Source organism: Sminthopsis crassicaudata, chromosome 2 (assembly GCF_048593235.1).
Source record: "Sminthopsis crassicaudata isolate SCR6 chromosome 2, ASM4859323v1, whole genome shotgun sequence".
Classification (NCBI taxonomy): Eukaryota; Metazoa; Chordata; class Mammalia; order Dasyuromorphia; family Dasyuridae; genus Sminthopsis; species Sminthopsis crassicaudata.
Window position 1 is genome coordinate 635424636 of NC_133618.1, and position 25691 is coordinate 635450326.

At 38.1% G+C, this 25691-nt stretch overlaps 1 protein-coding gene across 2 annotated transcripts in view; it reads right to left on the minus strand.

Annotated features, from left to right (window-relative positions):
• The window catches only part of TET1 (tet methylcytosine dioxygenase 1), a 179200-nt gene extending 154002 nt beyond the window's left edge, over window positions 1-25198 (minus strand). The window contains exons 1-2 of one of the 2 annotated variants that reach the window (XM_074296578.1): window positions 24790-25198; window positions 12882-14615 (exon numbers count right to left, since the gene is read on the minus strand). In XM_074296578.1, coding sequence (XP_074152679.1) covers window positions 12882-14492 — 1611 coding nt within the window. In that variant the 5' untranslated portion in view covers window positions 14493-14615; window positions 24790-25198. The remainder of the gene's footprint in view (window positions 1-12881; window positions 14616-24789) is intronic. The other variant, XM_074296576.1, reaches the window with a different exon arrangement.
• Between the last annotated feature and the right edge of the window lie 493 nt (window positions 25199-25691).

Consider the following 25691-nt stretch of genomic DNA (forward strand, 5'->3'; position numbering starts at 1 on the left):
ATTTTAAAAATTAAAAATAAAGAAATTAGAAGAGCAATTTGGAACTTAGCTCAAAGGGCTATCAAACTGTGCATACCCTTCTTTCCACCAATGTCTCTACTAGACTGTAACCCAAAGAGATCATAAAAAAGAGAAAAAGATCTACATGTACAAAAATATTTATGGCAAGGAACTGGAAATTGAGTGGATACTTATTGGTTGGGAATAGTCGAATAAATTGTGGTATATGAAAGTAATGGAATATTACTATTCTATAAGAAATGATAAGCAAGATGACTTCAGAAAGAACTGGAGAGACTTAACATGAACTGATGCCAAGTAAAGAGAGTAGAACCAAGAGAATTGTATACATGGCAACAAGAAAATTATGTGGCGATTAATTCTGATGCACTTGGATCTTTTCAAGAATGAGGTGAATCAGGCCAATTCCAATAGACTTGTGATGGAGAGAGCCATTTGCATCCAGAAAGGGACAATGGGGATTGAATGTGTATCACAACATAGTATTTTCACTTTTTTTTGTTGTCGTTTGCTTGCTTTTTTTTCCTTTCTCGCTTTTTCCCCTTTTTGATCTGATTTTCTTGTGCAGCATGATAATTGTGGAAATAGTTATAGAAGAACTGTACATGTTTAACATATATTGGATTAGAAGAGGAGGAGGTAGGGGGAAGGAGAGAGAGAAAAATTTGGAACACAAAGTTTTGCAAGATGAATGTTAAAAAAAACATCCCATCTTTGCATGTATTTTGAAAATAAGAAAACTATTATTTTAAAAAAATAAATCTGTATCATAATTAGCTTTCATTGACTTTCAAACATTTGATTTCCAAGATCCTTCTAGCCCTTAAACTCAATAAGAAGTTTGGTTGTATACATTGGTGGGATAGAATCCATCACAATATCAACAAAATATCAATGGACTAACCATAAAATAACCAGAAAATATTTCCTATAGCCAGTTTTGTTGTGCAAAGTACCCTACTGACATACTGATAAATGATGTGAAAAGATTCCCTAAAGGCAAATTTAAGGACACATAACATCTGCCCCCAATTGTGGAAATTGGTAGCAAAAAATGTGCTCCACATGGCAATCAGCCTGCCACAATGAGATCCGGCTGTTTGAAAACATCGTCTGATGCAAGCAGTGCCCAAGAGAGAAAAGCAAGAAGCAAGCAGAACCCCGTGGGGCCTCAGACCAGTCACATATGAAAGAAGCAGTTATAAGCTTTGTCCATGAAGAACTTTTATTTTCATTTATATCTTTCAAGCATAAAAAAAATGTATATGTAGTTAATTCAGCCTATTCCCAGGGATCATTGGAATGATAGCAGAACTCTGCCCTTGAAATTGAGATGGCCTAGGTTCAAAACTCACCTCAATTGCCATCTGTATGATTCTGGGGAAGTCCCTTTAGTTTTCTCATCTCCAAAATGAGGATAGCAGTCCCAGAGAGGACTAATTGAGATAAGTTTACATAAATGCATTTTACAAATCTAATGATTAGTTGTACCCCTTCATTCTTTTTTTTTCTGTGTATTTATTATTATTATAGTTTTTTATTTACAAGACATATGCATGGGTAATTTTTCAGCATTGACCCTTGCAAAACCTTCTGTTCCAACTTTTTCCCTCTTTCCCTCTACTCTCTCCCCCAGATACTGCCCTTCATTCTTAAAGAGACCAAAATGACATCACTATGTTAGAATCCAGTTACAGTGTGTCCAACTGTGGCTGATCAGATCAATACCAGCTTGTAATGCTCTGCCATAGGTCGGACACAAATAAACCCTATGAACATTTGCGGTACTTCCCTAACTTTGTATATGTCAGGTTTCCTCTGAGTTCATTCAATTCTGTTTTGCTCACAGAGCACAGCATCTTCTCTGATGGGGCCATGCTGGGCGGTCCTGTGCCAGTGAAGCCCATGTCATAATCAATTCTAAAGTTCTTAAGGGAGACCTAATATGTATCATTTAAAAATCAATTAAGGGCAGTTTATTTTGTCAGTCAATAAATATTGTAAACACTATTATATGATCTGCAGGCACTGTACTAAGCAGGGGGATACAAACATGAAAATAGAACAATAATGTATAAACAGTACAATAGGAGAAGACAGCACACAAAAGGAAGCTGAAAGGGGGGAGGGAGGGAGTATGAGGTAGATACCTGATGCAAGACCATGGTGAAGAAGTCAGAAATTTCTAAGTGGTGTCATGGGAGAAATGACATATTCTGGGCTGAGTCCCTTCCTAAAATGGAGACTTTGACATATGATCACCTTCCACAGATAATGATGGCGAGCTGATGGGATTGGGCAGGGGGTTAGCCTTTCCCAATAATTAGCTTCCTGAGGCATGGTAGAGAAACTGGAAAAGTTTCAAAGTAATGTGGCCAGGTAAGAAATGAGAAGTTCATTTAGAGTCAGAAAATCTGCTTTCCAATTCTGATGCTGCCAGGTTCTCTGGCCCCAAGTTTTCTCCACTGTAAAACAAGGAATGCTTGAGAGCAGGGCTTCTTACACTTTTTCCATTTGGAACCTTTTTTTTCCCCCCCAAGAAAGTTTTATGTGTGAGTATATCAGCTATATAAAATAGCTATGCAAATCAAACATTTACTGATAATAAATCATAATTTCATGATCTCCACATTCAGTTATGAATCTCTATATGGAGTTTAAAAAGCAACATTCTAGATCAGTGAAATCCAACTTGAGGCTGCCCCCCACAAACTCCTGAATGCAGCCCGAATTCGATTCAAATGCAATTGGGAAATGTTTAACATAAAAAAATAAAAAGACAACATTAATGAAAATGTGAATTTGTGACTTTTTTAAAGTTAAGATGAGACCTTTAGGGATACTTTGCTATCAAAGTTCTAAATGACCTCTGAAGCCCCTTCCATCTCTAGACTTATTATCTGATGATTCCAGTAACCTGTTTGTTATCAGCATTAGTCAAAGTGTTGGACTTTTACTATATTACTATATATTTTATACGTATATAATTACTATAAATAAAAATACTACAAACATATAGTAGTATACTTTATATATCATGCTTTATTTTATATATACATATATATATACACATAATAATTCATGAATTTGTCAGTATTAACATTAAAAGAATTTCAAGTGACTCCAGTGGTCCTCAAACTTTTTTAATAGGGGGCCAGTTCACTGTCCCTCAGACTGTTGGAGGGCCGGACTATAGTATAAACAAAAGCTCACACTCTGTCTCTGCCCCTTAGCCCATTTGCCATAACCAGGCAGGCCAAATAAACATCCTCAGCCGGCTGCATGTGGCCCTTGTGCTGTAGTTTGAGAACCCCTGCTCTAGACCAACCCCAGAAATTATTTATTTATTCATCAAATTAATGTTGCCTGAGAAATTGGAAATATGATGGTGGATTGCTCACTCAATCGAGAGAAATAGATTTATGAAATTAAGTATAAAAAGTATATAAACTATTAGATAAATTTACCTGCTGGTATGCTAACACTTCAAACTCATTATGTCCAAAAATCATCTTTCTTGATTGATATCTGTCCATCTAATGTTCTTATTGCACAACCATTTCCCTAGTAATCAAGACTCACAAAAAGCCATCTTCTACATATCTCTCTTATTCAGTTCTCATGCACAGTTAATTAGCCAATCCTATCAGTTCTACCTTGCCTGTCCTCTGCATCTGTCTCCTTTCTTTCTATTCTTACTACCCTCATTTGAGCTTTTCATCATCCTCAGCCAGGACTATAACAATTTTTGGCAGCAGCTTCTAAGGCAGAGGGACAAGCAAGCCCAAGAAGAACAAAGCACACTGTGGTAAATTCTACCTGAGGCTAAAAATGATAGCCCAGACAATATTTCACACAGATTGGTTCTAGTAGCACAAGACTGGTGATGATATAAAACTAGACATCCTCCACAAACCCCCACCCCACCATAATTCTATCGAAGCAGAGAATAAAGCAGAGTGCAGCTGAACAGTGAAGGTCAGAATAATGAGACAGACCTCTAATCTTTATAATTAATTGTCTCTGTGTCCAGTTCTCCAGTATCTACATATAGATATACACACCTAAATAGTTATATATAAAATATGTAACTATATATGTGTGTGTATTTTGTATGTAGGCATATATACTGCTATTGGAATAATCTTCTAGATGCATGCATATGATCCCAAAACTCTGATGCTCAAGAGGCTTCAGTAACTCCCTACTTCCCACTGAATGCAAACAACTTAGTCCAGCATGCAAGGTCTTATTATATACTCCCTTCTTTACGTGTTAAAGAATTCTGCTGACCCCCAACCAAAAATTAAACTCGAAATACAAAAATTAAAAGGAGAAATCAATAAAATTGAAAGTAAAAAAACTATTGAATTAATAAATAAAACCAAGAGTTGGTTTTATGAAAAAGCCAATAAAATAGATAAACCTTTGGTAAATTTGATCAAAAAAAAGAAAGAGGAAAATCAAATTGATAGTCTTACAAATGAAAAGGGGGATCTTTCCACCAATGAAGAGGAAATTAGAGAAATAATAAGGAGTTACTTTGCCCAACTTTATGCCAATAAATTTGATAACTTAAGTGAAATGGATGACTTCCTCCAAAAATATAGGCTCCCTAGATTAACAGAGGAGGAGATAAATTGCTTAAATAGTCCCATTTCAGAAAAAGAAATAGAACAAGCTATTAATCAACTCCCCAGAAAAAAATCCCCAGGGCCAGATGGATTCACATGTGAATTCTACCAAACATTTAAAGAACAATTAGCCCCAATGTTATATAAATTATTTGAAAAAATAGGGGATGAAGGAGTCCTACCAAATTCCTTTTATGACACAGACATGGTACTGATACCTAAACCTGGTAGATCGAAAACTGAGAAAGAAAATTATAGACCAATCTCCTTAATGAATATTGATGCTAAAATCTTAAATAAGATATTAGCAAAAAGACTTCAGAAAATTATCTCCAAGATAATACACTATGATCAAGTAGGATTTATTCCAGGAATGCAGGGCTGGTTTAATATTAGGAAAACTATTAATATAATTGACCATATTAATAATCAAATTAATAAGAACCATATGATCATCTCAATAGATGCAGAAAAAGCATTTGACAAAATCCAACATCCATTCCTACTAAAAACTCTTGAGAGTATAGGAATAAATGGATTATTCCTTAGAATAAACAGGAGTATATATTTAAGACCGTCAGTAAGCATAATATGCAATAGAAATAAACTGCAACCTTTCCCAGTAAGATCAGGAGTGAAACAAGGTTGCCCACTATCACCATTACTATTCAATATAGTACTAGAAACGCTAGCCTCGGCAATAAGAGCCGAGAAAGAGATTCAAGGAATTAGAGTAGGAAATGAGGAAATTAAACTATCACTTTTTGCAGATGACATGATGGTATACTTAGAGAACCCCAAAGACTCTGCTAAAAAGCTACTAGAAATAATTCAAAATTTCAGCAAAGTGGCAGGATACAAAATAAATCCACATAAATCCTCGGCATTTTTATATATCACTAACAAAATGCAACAGCAAGAGATACAAAGAGAAATTCCATTCCAAACAAATGTTGAGAGTATAAAATATTTGGGAATCCATCTACCAAAGAAAAGTCAGGAATTATATGAGAAAAATTACAAAACACTTGCCACAAAAATAAAATCAGATTTAAATAATTGGAAAGACATTCAGTGCTCTTGGATAGGCCGAGCGAATATAATAAAGATGACAATACTCCCCAAACTAATCTATTTATTTAGTGCTATACCAATCAGACTCCCAAGAAACTATTTTAATGACCTAGAAAAAATAACAACAAAATTCATATGGAAGAATAAAAGGTCAAGAATTGCAAGGGAACTAATGAAAAAAAACTCAGAGGAAGGTGGTCTAAGTGTACCTGATCTAAAGCTATATTATATAGCAGCAGTCACCAAAACCATTTGGTATTGGCTAAGAAATAGACCGGTAGATCAGTGGAACAGATTAGATACAAAGGACAAAAAAGGGTACATCTATAGCAATCTAATCTTTGACAAACCCAAAGATTCCAACATTAGGGATAAAAATTCATTATTCGGAAAAAACTGTTGGGAAAACTGGAAATTAGTATGGCAGAAATTAGATATGGATCCACATTTAACACCATATACCAAGATAAGATCAAAATGGGTCCATGATTTAGGCATAAAGAGGGAGATAATAAATAGATTAGAGGAACAGAGGATAATCTACCTCTCAGACTTGTGGAGGAGGAAGGAATTTATGACCAGAGGAGAACTAGAGATCATTATTGATCACAAAATAGAAGATTTTGATTACATCAAACTAAAAAGTTTCTGTACAAATAATACTAATGCAAACAAGATTAGAAGGGAAGTAACAAATTGGGAAAATATTTTTAAAAACAAAGGTTCTGACAAAGGTCTCATTTCCAAAATATATAGAGAACTGACCATAATTTATAAGAAACCGAACCATTCTCCAATTGATAAATGGTCAAAGGATATGAACAGACAATTCTCAGAGGAAGAAATTGAAACTATATCCACTCACATGAAAGAGTGTTCCAAATCACTACTGATCAGAGAAATGCAAATTAAGACCACTCTGAGATACCACTACACACCTGTCAGATTGGCTAAGATGACAGGAACAAATAATGACAAATGTTGGAGGGGATGTGGGGAAATTGGGACACTAATACATTGCTGGTGGAGTTGTGAAAGAATCCAGCCATTCTGGAGAGCAATCTGGAATTATGCCCAAAAAGTTATCAAACTGTGCATACCCTTTGACCCAGCAGCGCTACTACTGGGATTATATCCCAAAGAAATACTAAAGAGCAGAAAGAGACATATATTTGCCAAAATGTTTGTGGCAGCTCTTTTTGTTGTAGCTAGAAACTGGAAGATGAATGGATGTCCATCAGTTGGAGAATGGTTGGGTAAATTGTGGTATATGAAGGTTATGGAATATTATTGCTCGGTAAGAAATGACCAGCAGGAGGAATACAGAGAGGCCTGGAGAGATTTAGGTCAACTGATGCTGAGTGAAATGAGCAGAACCAGAAGATCACTGTATACTTCAACAACAATACTGTATGAGGATGTATTCTGATGGAAGTGGAAATCTTCAACATAAAGAAGATCCAACTCACTTCCAGTTGATCAATGATGGACAGAAATAACTATACCCAGAGAAGGAACACTGGGAAGCGAATGTAAATTGTTAGCACTAATATCTGTCTGCCCAGGTTGCATGTACCTTCGGATTCTAATGTTTATTGTGCAACAAGAAAATGATATTCACACACATGTATTATACCTAGACTATATTGTAACACATGTAAAATGTATGGTATTGCCTGTCGTCGGGGGGAGGGAATAGAGGGAGGGGGGGCAATTTGGAAAAATGAATACAAGGGATAATATTATAAAATATATATATAAAAAAAAAAAAAAAAAAAAAAAAAAAAAAAAAGAATCATCAACATAAAAAAAAAAAAAAAAAAAAAGAATTCTGCTGAACTAGGTACTTGCCATTCCCTGAAGTTGACACCAATGTTTCATCCTTCATCTCTAACTTTTGAATTCATGCTCATTTTTTCATGATCCCACTTCCAATTCCACCTACTTTCTCCATGAAAGTTTTCCTGATTACTAGTCATATATTTTCATTCTCCCCTTCCCTCTCCCCATACCTCACAGTATATTCTATACACTTAGAATAATTTAGATTATATGATAATTATCTTTATATTCTGTCTACTTGGGCACAGCTATTTCCCTCTTCACCCCCCCCACACACTAGAGAACATACTCAGTGAGATAAGAAGCAAATTCTTAAATAATCCCTCAGCATACCCAAGAGTATCTTTCACAAAATAGTCACTCTCTGCCTCATTTCTTACTTAACCTTAATCATTAATTGGGTGCTGCTTCTGTCAAAGTGAGACCTGTTAAAGACCTAGCATCTAGGTCCACCTCCAGTCCTCCTAATCTACATCTTGCTACTGGACCCAGATGACTCTGGAGGAGAAAGCGAAGCTGGTAAATTTTCCCAGCCCTCATTCACTCCAATCCAATTCACTTGCATGTCACGGCCCTGATGCCATGTCCTCTTCAAGCGTGAAGGACAGAGAGTAACATCTAACCAGTTTGTTGAACAGAATCAAGGCTCCAAAACAAATCGAGAAAATATAAGAAACTATTTTTGCCAAAATTCTCAAAATAGGAAGTAGTTTAAATATCCCACGAGGCCAGTGGCCACTTCTTACTTTCTATTTTTTTATCCACAACTCATAAAGAATGCTTGCAGCAAGCATACCATAGCATATGGGGAGCAGGGATTCAGAGAATGGAGTCTGTGGTGTGGGTAGAAAGATCTTGTCTAAAAAAAAGTTATCTCACCTGTGGTGATGAACTAGCATTGGTAGGGATAAGAGAAGCAGGTTCTGCTCTAAAAAAGGGGAGACACTTTTGGGGAATGGTGAAGAGCTACAGAGCAGCAGTGTAGTCCAGTCGAAACGCAATGAATTTGGAGTCAGAGGATTCAAATATAAGCACTGTTACTATGTTTGATCATGAATAAGTCACTGTATCTTTCTGGACCCCAGCTGCAAGAACTATAATCCGAAGGGGATGGGCTAGCTCACTAGGGACCTTTCGAGCTCTACACCCTTAAAGTCTATGACTAGAGCAGAGCTACTCACTTCCTGCCCTCATCAGTGGCACAGAACACAGTCACCATACCCAGGCATCCCAAGTTATATTTCACCAGTGACCAGCACAATTATACCAAATCGTGCATGTCACAGATATTAAAAATTCTCTTGCCAAGATCTGAACCTTAGAGAGCAGATAAGTTAGAGGGTGGTTGTTATCATTACAAAATACTTCTTTGAATGACCAGCAGGAGGAATACAGAGAGGCTTGGAGAGACTTAAATCAACTGTTGCTGAGTGAAATGAACAGAACCAGAAGATCGCTATACACTTCAACAACAATACTGTATGAGGATGTATTCTGATGGAAGTGGAAATCTTCAACATAGAGAAGAGCCAACTCACTTCCAGTTGATCAATGATGGACAGAAACAACTACACCCAGAGAAGGAACACTGGGAAGTGAATGTAAATTGTTAGCACTACTGTCTATCTGCCCAGGTTACTTATACCTTCGGAATCTAATACTTAATGTGCAACAAGAAAATGGTATTTACACACATATATTGTATCTAGGTTATATTGTAACACATGTAAAATGTATGGGATTACCTGTCATGGGGGGGGGGAGGGAGTGGAGGGAGGGAGGGGATAATTTGGAAAAATGAATTAAAAAAAAAATACTTCTTTGCACCAAAGCCTGTACGTATTATGTTTGTTTATAGATCTCTAATTATCTGACAACTAACCTCAAGTGCTAAAGGAAAGGACTTTATGGAATCAGGGAAAAAAAAATTCAAGTTATTAGAAGCCATTGCCATTTGAAAATCAGACACAAACAGACACAAAAAGCTTCCCCCATCTCTATGCCTTTGCATTTACTCCTACATTCCTGGAATTCACTCCCTTCTCAACTCCTCCACTTAGGAGTATTAGCTCCCTTCAAAGAAATAGGCATTCTTTTAGTGAGCCTCCTAGTGGCTAGTGTTTTAAACTACCATGTAAAATGAACTGATAGAGTAAAGCTAGCTTAATCAGGCAAACAACATACACAATGATTATACAAACAGAAATGAAAAAGATCACTAAAAGGAAATACAAATGTGAGTAATTATAATGACCAGTCCTTGGTCAGAACAGATAATGAAATAAACTGCTTTCCTTTAGGAAGAGATAAGGAATTCTGGGAACAGAATAACATAAAGTGTCAGATATTCTATTGGTTGTTTTGTCTTAACTGATTGTTGTTATAGAGAATATAGTTCAATATTGAGAGGAGCTGTGGCATAAATGACTTCAATGTAAACAAAAAGTATCAATAAAAGTTAGATTTTTAAAATCATACATATGTCGCTTTGTAGCACAGTAGCTGGAGAGGACCTGAACTCAGTAAGTCTCATCTTCATGAATTCAATTCTGACCTCAGACAGTTACTAGCTGTGTGATCCTGGATAAGTCACTTAACACTGTTTGCTTCAGTTCCTCATCTATAAAATGAGCTGGAGAAGGAAATAGTAAATCATTCCATTATACTTGCCAAGAAAAATCTCAAACTGGTCTTGAAGTCATATATGATGGAAACAAATCATATGTGTACATGTATGCATGTGTATATGTATACATATATGTGACTTATATACACACATAGATGTATGTGTACGTGTTGACAAGCTACAAATTCAAAAGAAAGTAAGTTATCTGAGAGGAGTAGGGATTATTTTTTCAGTTTACTTTTAAATTCTCATTGTCCCATCAGTGCCTAGAAAAAATACCTTACACATGCTTAATAAATACATATAGGATCATATTTGAAATTATAATATAAATCAAGGAGAAAATATTACTAATTTAAAATTTTTCAATTCACATGCTATTTCTTAGGACTATTATCTCATATACCTGTACACGACACCTGGGATGTGTTAACATACACCGTGTCTTCAGTTATGTTGCCAGAAATATTCCCTAGTGCAGCCCAACCAGATTAAAAATGTGGGGGAAACAAAAAACTTAAATACAATAAAACACAAAAATGTTAATATATGGCTTTCTAAGTGGATGCACAGCTTGTAGGGAAAAGAATATGTATTGTTTAATAGTCTCCATTTCTATTTGAGCTTGATACCACTTTTCTACATAAATAAAAATGGAATAGAGGGGAAGTTTAAAAGAACACTTCCTGGCTGTGTGACTCTGGGCAAGTCATTTAACTCCAATTGTCTTGACAAAAAAAAAAAAAAAAAAAAAAAAAAAAAAGAATAGAAAACTACCTCAAATAAGCTATCTAATAGGGAAATTGAGTTGAAGATCTTCATTATTATTTATTCTTGTCAAGTCTTTTCACATGTTCAACTCTTTGTGATCCTATTTGATGTTTTCTCCTTCTACTTCATCCACTGTACCACCTAGCTGCCCTTCATCATTATACTTTTTCACACAGAGAAAAGAAAAACCTACCATATTTTGGATAGGATTTTTGAGTTCCAAAGAGTTACAACCAAACTTGTTAAAAAGCATTAAATTATCTAACCAGTTAGCCTGCTGGGATTTAAGATAAGATGATAATTACACATGATACTACCAGTGCAAAGTTCTAAGAAAAGTAACAGACATAAATATGCACCCTTCTAGCATGGTACAACCTTCTCACCCCTATCCCCAAACTGTGTTTTAGTTTAAGGGAAAATATTCCCTACAGTATCATTATCTATAAGTAAAAATTAAAATCAATCATCATTTTGTTATACTATTTATAAGTTTGTTATCAGTTCTTTTGTTTGTTTTGCTGAAGCAATTGGAGTTAAGTGAGTTACCCAGGATCACACAGCTAGGAAACATTAAGTGTCTGAGACCAAATTTGAACTCAGGTCTTCCTGACTTCAGGGCTAGTGCTCTATCTACTGCGCCACCTAGCTGCTCCCTGTCATCAGTTTTTTAAATAAAACATCATTCAACAAGTAGAACTTTCTAAAAATAAAGTTTTAAAAATAACATTTCATACAACTTTCTCACTTTCTTCTCAAATTCATTCTTCCTCATACACTCCATTATATTATTAGACTGACCTACTTTCTTTACCCTACACACAATATTCCATCTTTTACCTTCATGACTTTACACCTTCTAAGGAATGCTAACCCCCTACCTTTCTTCAAGACTCAGCTCAAATGCTACCTCTTACAAGAGGTCATTGCTGATTCTAGTTGGTATTAGTGGCTACCAGGTTGCTATTTATTTATTTATGTTACGCCATTCCAAAAATAGCATAAACTTCTTGTGAGTGAAGACTGTATCTTTCTTTCTTTCTTTTTTTTTTTAGAAGCAATCAAAATTAACTGACACAGCTAGTAAGTGTCTGAAGCCATATTTGAACTCGTCTTTGAGACCTTTATCTACTGCACCACCTAGCTGCTCCATGCAACTGTTCCTCATCTTGTTTTTGTACCCCCAGCATCTAACATGTATTTGGCACATTAGAGGAGCTTAATAAATGTTTACATTACTGTACTGACATTTTTGGAGGAAAACAAAATTCTCATTTCCTATGACTTAATATAGAAGTGGATTTCTGTGTACAAAATGTTGCTGTTTGGTTCACAAGGGGGTTGTTTGTCCTTCAATCTGGAAGACATCAGGGAGATGGTACCATGGCATTAAAGTGACTTGGATTTTAGTGAACTTGGGCTGTGCAAAGTCACCAGCCTCACTTTCTCCACTGGAACTGAGTCCAGTGGCCAGATATAGATCAGAATGACTGGAAATGGCCCTGATGCAGTGGGAGATTTTGGCCCTTTCAAGCTAAGGTCTTCAACAAAGGTCTCAGTTTGAGTGAGGTAACTACCATCAGTGATTAAAGCTAGGTAAGTATTGAAGCAAAGAATGATCTCTTTAACCTTCTCTCTCTCTCTCTCTCTCTCTCTCTCTCTCTCTCTCTCTCTCTCTCTCTCTCTCACACACACACACACACACACACACACACACACACACACACACACACACACAATCAGTTGTGTGAAGACTGGGAGGTGAAGACTCAAGGTTACTGACCAAAACCAAAACAATTGCTATTTACATTCACTCTGAGGCAATCATGGCCCAAGCAATGAGTAATAACTCAAGGGGAAAAAAGCATTAACTTCCTTTTGGTGAATCCTCCAGCCCCAGAAACTTTTCTTACCTCAAAAGGCACTATGACCATCGGCTTCTTCTTCAGTTCCTCACATTTTCTCATTTTACAGATTTGGTGGCTATATTTTTGTTTTTTACAGTAAACACATTCACCACAGTTCACCTTCTGTTGGCAAGGTCCACAAACTCCACAACGCTTTCGTTTCTTCTTTTCTAAAGTAGGGAGCAAAGTAGTGTAGGAGAAAGGACAAGAGTATGAAGTGGTGCTGGAAAATGCCATGGATACAGAAATCACATTAGTTGCATTGACTTGAAGTGTCTTTCCATCCAATTGGCTAGAATTGCTTGGTGCCATTTTGGTGTCTTCTGATAAAGGATTTGTTGCTTTGTCTAGTTCAGTTTCGGAGACAATTGTGAAATTATGAGTGTTGGATGGTAACTCTGAAAGCAAGCACGTATCACATGGTTTATGCATCTCTTGATCAACCCTATCTGTTACAGATTGAGTTTTCTCAAAGTTTGGCAACGAACTAGCAATCTGACCTGAGTCCAAAGTCAAAGTTTTTACAGCACCATGGGCCTCTAGCAGGTCTGAAATTGTACTTTGGGTCACTGGTTGGTCTAGAGAATCATGAATGGCGTCTTGCTGCTCTGATCCTGCTAAGAGGTAATTTGCTAAAGAGGTAGGAAAAATAGGTCCATTAGGCACCATAGTATTTTGGAGATCCAGTTCAGATTTGTCTTTATAACTGGAGGATTGAGGTGAATCAGCTTTCTCTTTCATTGGATCCAAAGAAGAGTCAGCCTGTTTAAGAAATTCGGCTCTTGAACCCAAATCTTCCAAATGCATGTTGGGACTTGATTTAGAGGTCACTACATGGGCATCACTTTTAAATAAAGGAATAGGCATCGGGTCTTGGGAAAGAGCTTGAACAGGGTCACTTGAATCATTTAACTGCTTTTCAAAGAGCGGGCCTTCACACTTAAAGTTGTCTTCTGAGGCCTTAGAAATTTGAGTTGGTAGGCTGCTATGAGTAGGAATGTGTGTTGTGGGATTCTCCAATGTGGCAACTTCATTAAATGGTGTAATTTCTTGTCCATTCTTTTTGTTTGGGGATGCATTAGAAGTAACCACTACAGGATCATCTTTTTCAGGAGAAATTAAGCTTTTTTGTGACTGATTTGTCTCCTTTTCCATTTCCACTATATTCTCTTTGGAGTTTGCCAGGACACCATATTTGCGTTTATCTTCCTTTTCCAAAGTCTTAGAGGATGAAATCTTCTCAGATCTTGTAAGGACGACTGCAGGTCGGGACAGGCGCTGAATTAGAGACGTGCTTCGAAGGGCCATTGTGAAGCCATTGCAAGATAAGGATTCTGGATTCTGGAAAAGGACATCAGTTTGATCCAGACACCTTCGAGCAGCTCTGGCTCTTGTCAGAAGACTTCTTATTGGCACAGGTGGTTTTGTTTTTGACTTTTTCTTAACATTATTTCTTTCTTGCATCAGCTGTTTTAACTTCCCAGCACTCAGAGTTTTTACCAACGTCATCTTTTTGGTCATAATCTTGGATGCTTTATTCAGTTGGCTGGTTTTCTTTTTGCTTAGATCTTCCTTTCTGACTAATTTGGAAGATCTCCCATGGCGGGATTGAGACATAACTAATAAGGGGAGGAAAATGGAAAGGGGTGGGGTACAAATTCATGGGCCCTTCCAAAAGTCTCACTTCAACTGAAAATTTGGTTGTTCCATGGCTGAGCTTTGTCATAGCAGTGTTTGGATCTGAAATAACAAAAGAAAATGAAGAATGAGTTCTTTTCCCCCCTTGTCATTTGCTGATATAGAATTCTATATCTTTATTTGGTTAGCTAGCAATTCGTAACTAAAACTAAGGAACAGAAAAAAAAAAAAACTATTTAACAGATAATATTAAAGGTGCTCATCTGTAAGGTGTCTTTTTATAACTTTGTTACTTGCAGGCTTCCCTCACTAACTAAGCACTAAGTAAGTTACTAAGTAACTAAGATTAATTTTTTTCTCATTATCACCAACACTAAGAAGCAAAATCCCAAATGCTTGTTGAATTAAGTTTGCAAAATTATTTGAATCAATGAGTATTTTTCTCTATATATAGAAAAACCACAATTTTCCAATTTGTCCAAATTTTCAACTCTCATAATCCTGAGAGAAATTTCGATATCGTCCCAATCTTTAAAGACTTGGACACTTTAAAAATTGCTCTCTATTCTATTTCTTCAATGGAGTTTCACTCAAGTGAAAGACATCGAAATCAGTCAACTTGACTCAGTTAAACTAACTCTGAGAAGTGTTTTAGAAACTGAGAAACTGTCTTCTAGAGATCCCACCAAAATAGTACAATATACCACTTGACAGGGGTTCCTTCTCAACTTTGCTTGCCTCCTAATAAGCATGAGTCACTAATATTAATGTTTTGAAAGGTTAGGTATAAATGACATGCAAGCCTCTTCTTGAGGGTAGAAGGCAGTAAGGGAGATGTTAAATTAGTTATTGAGAAGAGTGCAGGTATCATATGTAATTCTCTTTCTTAAAAAAAAAAATCAGTCCTTCTTAGCATATTGGACTGTTAGTTGATAATTGTCAAATTCAAAATTTTAAAAAGGAATGAATGGGGGCAGCTAGATGGTGCAGTGGATAGAGTACCAGCCCTGAAGTCAGGAAGACTTGAGTTCAAATCTTACCTCAGGTACTTAACATGTCTTAGCTGTGAGACCCTGGGCAAGTCACTTAACCCCAACTACCTCAGGGGGGAAAAAAGGAATGAATGAAAAAGAAAGAAAAAAGAATCTAAATGGAAAGGATTTTGATTACAAGTGTAATGGTAAAGTACCAACCATAGCAACTATAATTGTTACAAAGTGGGCAAAAGGAATTCATAACAGAATTCAAGGTGCTTTGCTCACTCTGACAAAGCTAGTTGACCTCTTTTTTACAATAATGTTCCTAAATGCATAAAATAACATCCAAGGAAATTAATCATATTGAAATAATTATCAAAGTGTTTTTTCAGAAAGTAAGTTCATGAACCCCAAATTAAGAACCTCAGTCTTAGAGGAATACAGAGAATTTTGCCCTAGCTCTTTTTTTAAAAAAATCTTTTTAAATTCAATTTTATTTTATTTTCAGTTCTACATTCTCTCCCAACTTCTCCTCCTTCACCCATTTAGATGGCAAGAAAAAACAAAACTCATACAAATATTGTCATTGCCCTAGCTCTTTTTAAATAGTCACAGAAATCTTAAAAAATTGCAGTGAAAGAAAAAAAAAAAGTTACAAAGCAGGACCAATACCAAAGGCTGCCTTGTATCTCTATAACATAAACCAAATTATAAGCATGTAAGATGTGTGTTTAAAAGAAAAAATAAGGCTCTGTACTTTTTAAAGCTACTCATGTATCATCTGTAACAATGGAAAATAAAGGGAATAATATTGAAAAATTTCCCCTTCAGCCTTGCTTGAAGTTGACCAGTCCAAATACTACACAAATTTAATTGAACATTAAGTACCTGGAGGGGATAAGGCACTTAGGAATTGCTGGGACTTTAAAAAATTAGTTCTTTCTGTCAAGAAACTTACATTCTATGTATGGGAGGGAGGGGGAGAGGGATGAAATATGTACAAGATTAAGTAACTGCAAAGTAATGTGAAAAGGGAAAAAACAACTAACAATTTAGAGCTCAAGTATATCATTCAAAACAGAAATGTGGTTCCCTTCTATTCAGTTCTACCTAAATACTTTTAATAATGAAAGTTTGATAAATAAGAAATGCTAGAAGATAGCATTTAAATTCTAAGTATTATATATTTGGTAACATTAACCATAAAAGACAAAATATTTCAATAATTTTTTTACTGAACATACAACAAGATTTCAAATGAATTCTTGGTGGAAAACTTATACTTTAACTCATTTCCTTTTATTCAATTTCTTTTTAAGACTTGGCTAGCAATAACTCTTTGACTGAGAAAAGATATATACCACATCCTCCAAAGACCATTAACACAACTTTTTATACCAGCACTACTAGGGCAATGGAAAACTTATTTCCAAGTTCAGGATATTCAGCAATATCTTCATAAATATGCCTTTTAATTTTGTATAAAGCTGTTTATATCTTCAGGGAATATGTTATTTAGATAGTGCAATTATCTTTGAAATTGAAATCTTGGTCAACAAACTAAAATATGCAGATGTCATTTAGAGACTAATTCTAAAACCAGCTTTTATAATAAACAACTTCTTCGCTCCATTTTTGGTTTTAAAAAGCAAAGCACTTTAGAAATTAGGACTTATAATTAAGATAATGCTTATTGTTCAAACCCCATCTCCAAAAAGATAACTTCCAAAGAAAAGGAAAAAGTATGAGCAGTATGGAATGGGAATATATTACCTTTTTAAAGGTAACAACCTTTTTTTTTTGTTTGTTTTGTTTTTTATTTGAGCTTGTGAAAGAAGGCAACGACCCCTGAAAAACTCTAACTGCATGGGACCCCTTGGATACTATTGTGGCTGATGTAGGAAATGATGTGGTTGTAAACACCAGAGAGCATCAAATATTGGGGTTCCATCACATGAAGAATTCACAATGGCCATCTCTTTGTAGGTTTATTTAGGAGAAAAGGTTAGAAACAGTGGACTAGGAATAGAAAATATGAAATATAGTTGGAAGAGCACATAGCAAGAGAAAGGGTTTTAATAATTAATGATGGAAAGGGCAAATTTCCTAGTGGAACTTATAATTATCCAGGAAAAATGGATCATCCCCTGAAGTTGGGGCATGTTCTAAGTTGGCAAGCTAAATTCTAAAAGGGATTTAGCACCTTAAAAGAGTGAGTTAGCTATAGAAGGAGAAAGACACCATAAAACATGGTGAGGATTGAGAAGAAAGCATAGGAGGGAGATGAGAGGAGAGATAACATAAAGCAAAATAGGAGGAGACAGACATCATGTGAAATGGGGGAGGGATGAATAGAAAGACACCCCAAGAATGTTGTGATGGACTAACCTAAGGGGTTCGGCAAAACTGGCATGAGCCATGGACAGATTTTATAGGGGAGATTTAACCTCAGGACATGATAGGGAATTCTGACAGGACATAGTTGGGCTGCCCATGACCTCCACAGAGTTGGACCTTAGGGATTTGACATAACCTGGATTTTTTGGCTGTACAAGGTTTGGACTATAAGGTTTAACTGATCTCCATCAGTTCCTTTCCCTGTTTGCCTCAAAGCAATACTTCAGTCTTTCTCTGACAACTGCATCCAATCATCTAGGACCTCATCAGGTACCACGTAGCCAAGGAATAAAAATAATAACAAATAAAAATAAAATACACCCTACCAAAAAACTTGAATTTTGCTACCCTTAGAACAATTAATGAAATATTTTCTTTCATGTGTATATGATTAAGAAAGTTGTCCAGAGAACTGAATCCTCCTGAACAAGTCCCAGAATGTGTTTCTTGAAATAAACTACTATTAGACAAATGAGTAGCCCATTTAAATTGGAATGATGAAGCATTCCTCAAAATGTGAAATTATAAAAATTATAAATAAATAAATTTTTTTTAAAAATGTGAAATTATTTTAATTGGCTTCATAATTTTTTTTCAACTTCTATTGATAAAATTTATCTTATATTATGGACTCATCATTAAAAATCACATTTCCATTTCTATGACTGATTACAGGAATAGGAAAAAACCAAACTGTGATTTTTGGCCTAGGAACTTCCAGGAAAGAAAACTCTCAATTCAGGCTAGCACCATTTCTACAAACTGTGATCTTAGTCAACTAGAACATTGGAGACCTAAAGAATTTGCTCAAATTTGGAACTATGCCCAAAGAGCCATCAGACTGTGCATACCCTTTGATCCAGCAGTATTTCTACTGGGTCTGTATCCCAAAGAGATCATAAAAAAGAGAAAAGGACCCACATGTGCAAAAATGTTTTTAGTAGCTCATTTTGTAGTAGCAAGGAACTGGAATCTGAGTGGATGCCCATCAGTTGGGGAATGGCTGAATAAATTATGGTATATGAATGTAAATGAATATTATTGCTCTATAAGAAACAATCAGCAGAATGATTTCAGAGAGACCTGGAGAGACTCAGATGAATTGATGCTAAGAGAAGTGAATAGAACCAAGAGAACATTGTACACAGCAATAACAAGATTATGTGATGATCAATTCTGATGGATGTGGCTCTTTTCAACAAGCTGATTCACACTAGGTCTTGTGATGGAGAAAGCTATCTTCACCCAGAGAGAGGACTGTGGAATATAACATAGTATTTTCACTTTTTTTTGGTTGTTGTTTGCTTGCATTTTGTTTTCTTTCTCATTTCCCCCCTTTTTAATCTAATTTTTCTTGTATAGCATGATAAATGTAGAAATGTATATAGAAGAATTATACATGTTTAACATATATTGGATTACTTGCTGTCTAGGGGAAGGAGGTAGGGGAGACAGAAGGGAGAAAAATTAGGAACACAAGATTTTGCAAGACTGGATACTGAAAAAATTTTGCATATATTTTGAAAATAAAAATCTATGTCATATTTGCAGAAATATGAAAAGAGGAAATGCACATGTTTAACATAAATATGTACGCATATATTGATTTAACATATATTTCTACCATGTTTAACATATATTGGATTACTTGCCATCTAGGGGAGGGGGTAAGAGAAAGAAGGGGTCAAGTTGGAACACAAGGTTTTGCAAAGTTAATGCTGAAGAATTATCCATGCATCTTTTATTTTATTTTATTTTTTGCTGAGGCAATTGTGGTTAAGTTACTTGCCCAGGGTCACACAGCCAAGAAGTGTTAAGTGATTGAGGCCAGATTCAAATTCAGGTCCTCCTGACTTCAGGATTGGTGCTCTATCCATTGCTCTACCTAGCTACTCCCCCCCCCCCCATATGTTTTGAAAATAAAAAGCTTTAAAAATATATATATTGAATCACTTATTGACTGGGGGAGGAAATGGGAGGAAGGAAGGGAAAAAAATTAGAACACAGAGTTTTGTAGGGGAAAAGTATTTTGAAAATAAAAAGCTTTAATTTTTTAAAAAATCTATTATTAAAAATAAAAGAAAATAAAATAACTAACAAAAGAGAAAAGAATTTGCTAAGTACCAAATAAGCAGTTAGGTATCAGAAATGAAATTGAAATCCAGATCCTCCAGGGTTCTAGGCTAGCTTTCTTATCCATAATGTCAAGCTATCCATATCTTCTGATTATAACTATAATTATAACTATAAACATTTCCAAATATGTTTATCCAAGTCAGTTTTATTCTGCCTTAATGTGTCTTCCCAAGTCCAGATGTTAAAGAGCAGTATGGTTGGACAATCAACATAAAGTGATATTGACATCCATGATGAAAATAGAGAGGCCCAGGAGTGAGATCTATCTTCATATAACAGAGAATATAGAATATCCCAAGCAGATCCCAAAATTACAGCTGAAAAACAGATGTAGGTTGAAATATTATTTTATTCTACCCTTGAGCATTCAAATCTCTGAAATAGGTTTTAATTATGTTTAAAGTAAAATTTTTAATGAATAAAAATCTTTACATTTAATTATGATAGGGATACTGCAGAGGGGGACCCTGGGTTCAGGGACCTAGAACCCTGGAGGATCTGGGTTTGAATATCTTAAGGGAGAAGGAAAGAAGATTAGAAAATGGAAAATTAGAAATAGAGGCCAGATCGAAGGTGAGGGACAGCAGAGCCAGAAAGAACAAATCCTCAAAATAAAGAATTTAGATACATTTCAAAGAGATCAAAACAAACTCTCAGCAAATAGCATCAAAATATGACATTTTTCTCTGTCATCTTATTTTATTGACCATAAAGATGCCTTTAGATTGCTTTATCCTTTAGAATTACTGCAATAGTCCACCTGCCAGGAAAACAACAGAATGATTTTCTAAGACTATCTCAATTTGGGTTGAAATAGCTACTTCCACAGGCCAGTACAAGAGAGCTCAACTTCTATTCCTTTTCTGTCCCCCTCCATTTCCCCTTCCCCCCTCCCAGGCTACTTCTCCTCCCTCCGTGATACCCCAAATCCCCTGAGCAGGATGTGGCTGAACTGATGTAACCAACCATCCCGCAGGTCAATTTCGAATTAGCCTGCAATCCTGCTTGCTGCCAGCAGCAGCCAAAAAGTGCAAATAGCATTTTGCACAAGCCAGCTGCAAAAGGAAACTGACCAAGATTTCACGGTTTCCCCATTCAGTCCCTCAGTGGTAAAAGCTACAGCACTTGACAGAGAAATCGACTAGAAAAGGACCTTCAAGTAAAGAAGCACCTTTCCCCATTCCCTCCTCCTGCTCTGTCTGAGTCTAGAGCAGAAGAGGAATACACAAAATGACCATTCCTCGATAGTTTCTTACCGCAGGAAGTGCCAGAGCCCTGAACACATGGAAAGACTCTTCAGGGAAACAGACTAGAATACTATTAGATTTAATCAGAGGCCCCTTCCATATGTAAAACTCCACTGCTGCCCTGCAGAGAGCAAAGAAAGGCCCCAAAAGGAGAAATAAAAGCATAGAAAATGAGAAAGGGTGGGGTGGTGGAGAGTTTAAAAAGGGCAAGGATGACTTAAAAAACAACAACACAAGGCTTGGAGGGGTAGGGAAATTGAGGGAGAAGGTACTCAAAAAAACACAGAAGCACCAAAGACAAACAAGCAGAAGGGAAGTGGATGGGGGATGGGGAAGGTCAGAGGTAAGACCAAAAAAAAAAAAAAAAAAAAAATCCAAAACTAATCACCACTAAAAAAGCAGAAAAAGTAAAAGTAGAAAGAGAAAGAAAGAAGAGAGATACAGGAAAGAGAATACTGATCCCAGAGCCTGGGGGAAGGGAGACAAAGAGATAAGATAGAGGAAGGGGAAATAAAGGGTGAGGAATAATGGTAATTCTGGGAGTGATCCTAAAGGTGCCTTACACTAAAGCCAAATGCTGTGGTTAGTTCTTGGGGGGAAGGGGAAGGATGTTAAATTGTCACCAGAGAGAACAATTCAAGCCAGGATCTCTGCTTATATGGCCTGGATTCAAAAGTTTTGACTAAAATCATTAAATAGTTTTGAGGACAAAATAATTTAACATTTTCTTATTTAGTGTTGGGATTTTTTTTCTTAATAGCTTATATACTTGGCAGTGATAAAATCATCTAACATAATCAAGTCACATTATCATTGTTTTGATTCATTTTTAAAAAACTGTTTTTCATTCTTAATTACTAATCTTCAAATATCTTATTTCTGTGGTAATGGGTAGCACTTTTTGGCTGCTGCTGGCAGCAAGCAGGATTGCAGGCTAAACTTGAAGGAAGAGCTAGGTTCTAATTTTATCTCGTACACTAAAGGTGTGGCACAGTATAAGTCATTTATCTTCTCAACCTCAGTTTTCATATGTAAAATGAAGATAATAAAAGCACTCTCTTCTTGGGGCAGTTGTGAGCATCAAATGAGATTAAAACATCCCAAATGCTTGGAAAGACTTAAAAGGTCTACATAATGATTAGCTGTAATTACTATGTACCTGTGCAAGTGCAGCCCCCTGAAAACTGTGGTCAAAAATCATCTTATATACTTTTAACTACTCTTGTCCCAATTCTAGGGAATTGTTTAAGATGCCCTATCAATTACATTTCCATTATTCTAATGTGGCCAATATTTGGGGATTGGATAAGTGTAGGGGAGGGAGAATTGAAGGAAAAATTGATGGTAAAAGAAGGAGCAACACTAAAGGGGCAGCTTATCTGGTCACAGTCCCATAACAGCAAGAATAGCTGCCTTCTCAAAATCCCCAAGGCTCAGCAGGCTATGTACCCCCCACTGTCCTAAGCAGCACACCGGAATACTGGAATACTGGAAGGGCGGCTCGCAGTAGCAACAGAGGTATTTGATATTCCTGGATCTCCAAGCTTGAAAAACCTCAAGCACTCCCAAACATTTATTCAAGAACTACTCATTCCTAAAGTTCACATTACTGCCCCAGATGGAGAAAACAGGGAAATAAGTGATTTGTTGGAAACAGTTAAACAGGGGGAGGGGAAAGGGGGAAAAAAACCCTGAAAATTTAAAAGATTTCCACTTCCCTGAGTCATTCTTCTTAACCACTTCTCTCAGAGACTTTTAAGTCTCTCAGAGACTTAAACTTTAAGTTTTATTTACATGGACTTTAATTTTTGTGAAATTCCAATATATTGCCTACTTGGGTTTCTTCTTTCACTTGGAGAGATTACTACTGCCTGCCATCCTGGCAAATGCCATTAGTCAGATTCCTAACTATGTAGTCTTATTGCTTACATCATCCAGGGAAAACCCGAATTATCTCGAGGAGCCCAATCACCTACAATCAAAAATTTGGCACCTTCCCCATGGCCAGTCCAGAACTCCCAGAAGATTAATTACTCTTCACTCTCCCTAATCTCTTTCCCAGTTTCACAAGCCACCAGACCTTGTCCCACACATCTAGAGCCTATCTTTTCCCTGGAATTTTACATGTCCAGATCTCCTCTTCCAAAGGATGTGACAGAAGTTGAGGTGACTCGGGGCCTGGTTAAGGCAGTTTTTAAAGCCACCATTCTGACATAATGTTAGCCATACTTCTTAGATGCTAAGATCAGCTTCCTTTCCATCCCCCAAAGCCTGACCTGAACCAGTCTGTTCTTCCTTCCCATCCTCGCAAGGACCTGCACTGGCTCGGTGCTTAAAGATTTCCACCTCTGTGGCTCAGCAGTGGCTAGCTCGACAAACAAGCATTTCTCCATGAAGAAGCTAGGGGATCGGGAAAGAAAGGTGGGGGCCCTTTCGAAGGTGTGGGGCTTCTCCTGTACCTCCTCCTCCTCAACCCCTCGAGGAATCTCTCGGCCCTCCCGAAGGCTCTAGCATCCAAACTCTCAATGTCCTCGAAAAGCAGCATTTGAGCCTGCAGGTACAGGAGCCAGCCTGCACCCCCAGACCCAGGGACCCGGCAAATCCTGAAAGGAATGGGGGAGGGGGCTCGGGAGTTCGGTTCTCGGGCGGGTCGGGGCTCCCTCTTTCTTCCCATTCCAGTGGAGGAGGCAGGAATTGTGGAGAAAGGAAGGGGTCCTCCCTGAGGCTCCCTACACCCCCCACGCTGAGCTCCCGTGGTGAGAGTGGGGACCAAGGCCAAGAAAGGAGTGAGTTCTGCTGGTGAAACGGCATTGTTTACCAGCGAGAGGGAGACGGAGAAAGAAAAAAGGGGAGAGAGAAAAAGGGGAAGGGGAGAGGGAGAAAGGAAAAGAGGAAGAGGAAGAAGGGAGAGAAAGAGAAAGAGGAGGGGAGAAGAGGGGGAAGGGAGGGAGGGAGTACACCTCACACCTTCCCCAGGGATTCCCCGGGACTTCCAGTCAAAGGGCAAGAAGAGCAGGGGAAGGCTCCTTGGGGAATAACCCCCCTGGCCTTGACACTGGGACGGCGTGTGCTCCTCCCATACTTTCCCCCTAATTCCCCCAACAGCTTCGGGCAGCCCAGCCCCAGCCCCGGGGTTCGGAATTCCCCACCTCCACCCGTCGCCAGTTTTCGGGTCTCCTACCTCGCACCCCACCCCCACCCAGGTCCCGGCCGCCTGCCCTGAAAAACTCCACGTCAGAGCCTGAGCCTGGGTCCGGGGTAAAGCTCCGCTGCAAAGCCGCCCTCAGCCCACTCCCCTCCGGGAGTCCGGAGACGGACACGGCCGCGGCTCCGAACGGCCCCCGGCTCTCCGCTCAGCACCAGCCTCGGTACAAACTTTCAAACTCTCTCAGGACAGAGAAGCACCGTGCCAGTGCCCGCCGCGAACACGCAGGGGCTGGTGGGTCTGTCCCGCAGAGCGCCCAGACCCGGCACCTCCAGCCCCGGAGCGTCCCGCAAAGCCCCCGCACAAATACGTACCAGGCTCCACGCATTGTCAATCCGGCGCCCGGGGGGAGGGAGACCCCGAGGTCTCGTACTATCCCCGGTGGAAAGGCGAGCGGAGCAGCATGACTGAAGCGCAATGGAGAATCCCGGGCGGGGGTTCCGAGCGGCGACGGAGGGGGCTGGGGGCAAAGCTCGGGGCTCCCGGCTCCGGAGCGGAGCCCGATGGGCTGCGGTGGCTGCTTGGCCCCGGAAGGGCAGCCCTGGGAAGGAGCAGAGTCTCCCCTGGACAGACCTCTGCAGTGAAGCTCCAGCTAGCGCTCGGCTCGCTGGACTCAGCTCTAGGAAGCGAGAAACAAAACACGAGCTGGATTTGCCCAAATTGGAGGAGGATTCTTTCCCTCGTCTCCCCCCACCCCGGGCTAGAGGCAGGAACTGGGGACCGGATGGGAGGGTGGAGGGGGAAAGAGGAGAGAGGCCAGGAGACTAAACCTTGACAGCTTTGCGTGTGGTTACCCTGCCCCCACGCCACTGGTGGCCATCCAGAAGCAGGAAGGTAGCTTAGAAGGTGAGGATTCCAAGACGGGAAAGTTCTAGACTAAGATATTACAAGAAAAGAGATGGCTCTAAGAGAGGGAGAAAACCAGTGAGGTTTACCAACATGAAAGGAGTATGTACTCCCACCTTCTCAGGTAAGGAATCGTCTGACAGAAATGCAGGCGCTTATTGGATTCTGAGGGAGGCTCCATCTACGACTGAGATTATAAAATCTGAATGTTGTAAGGGGGTGTCAGGATAGGAAAGGAATATTATCTATTTTCTGGGAGTAAAAGCTTTTAATGGTGCTTTTTGAACTTAAACTTCTTAGGAAGTTTGGGGACCTAAGATGTGTTGTTTGGGTTTTTTGGTGTTTTTTTTTAACTGAGGCAATTGGGGTT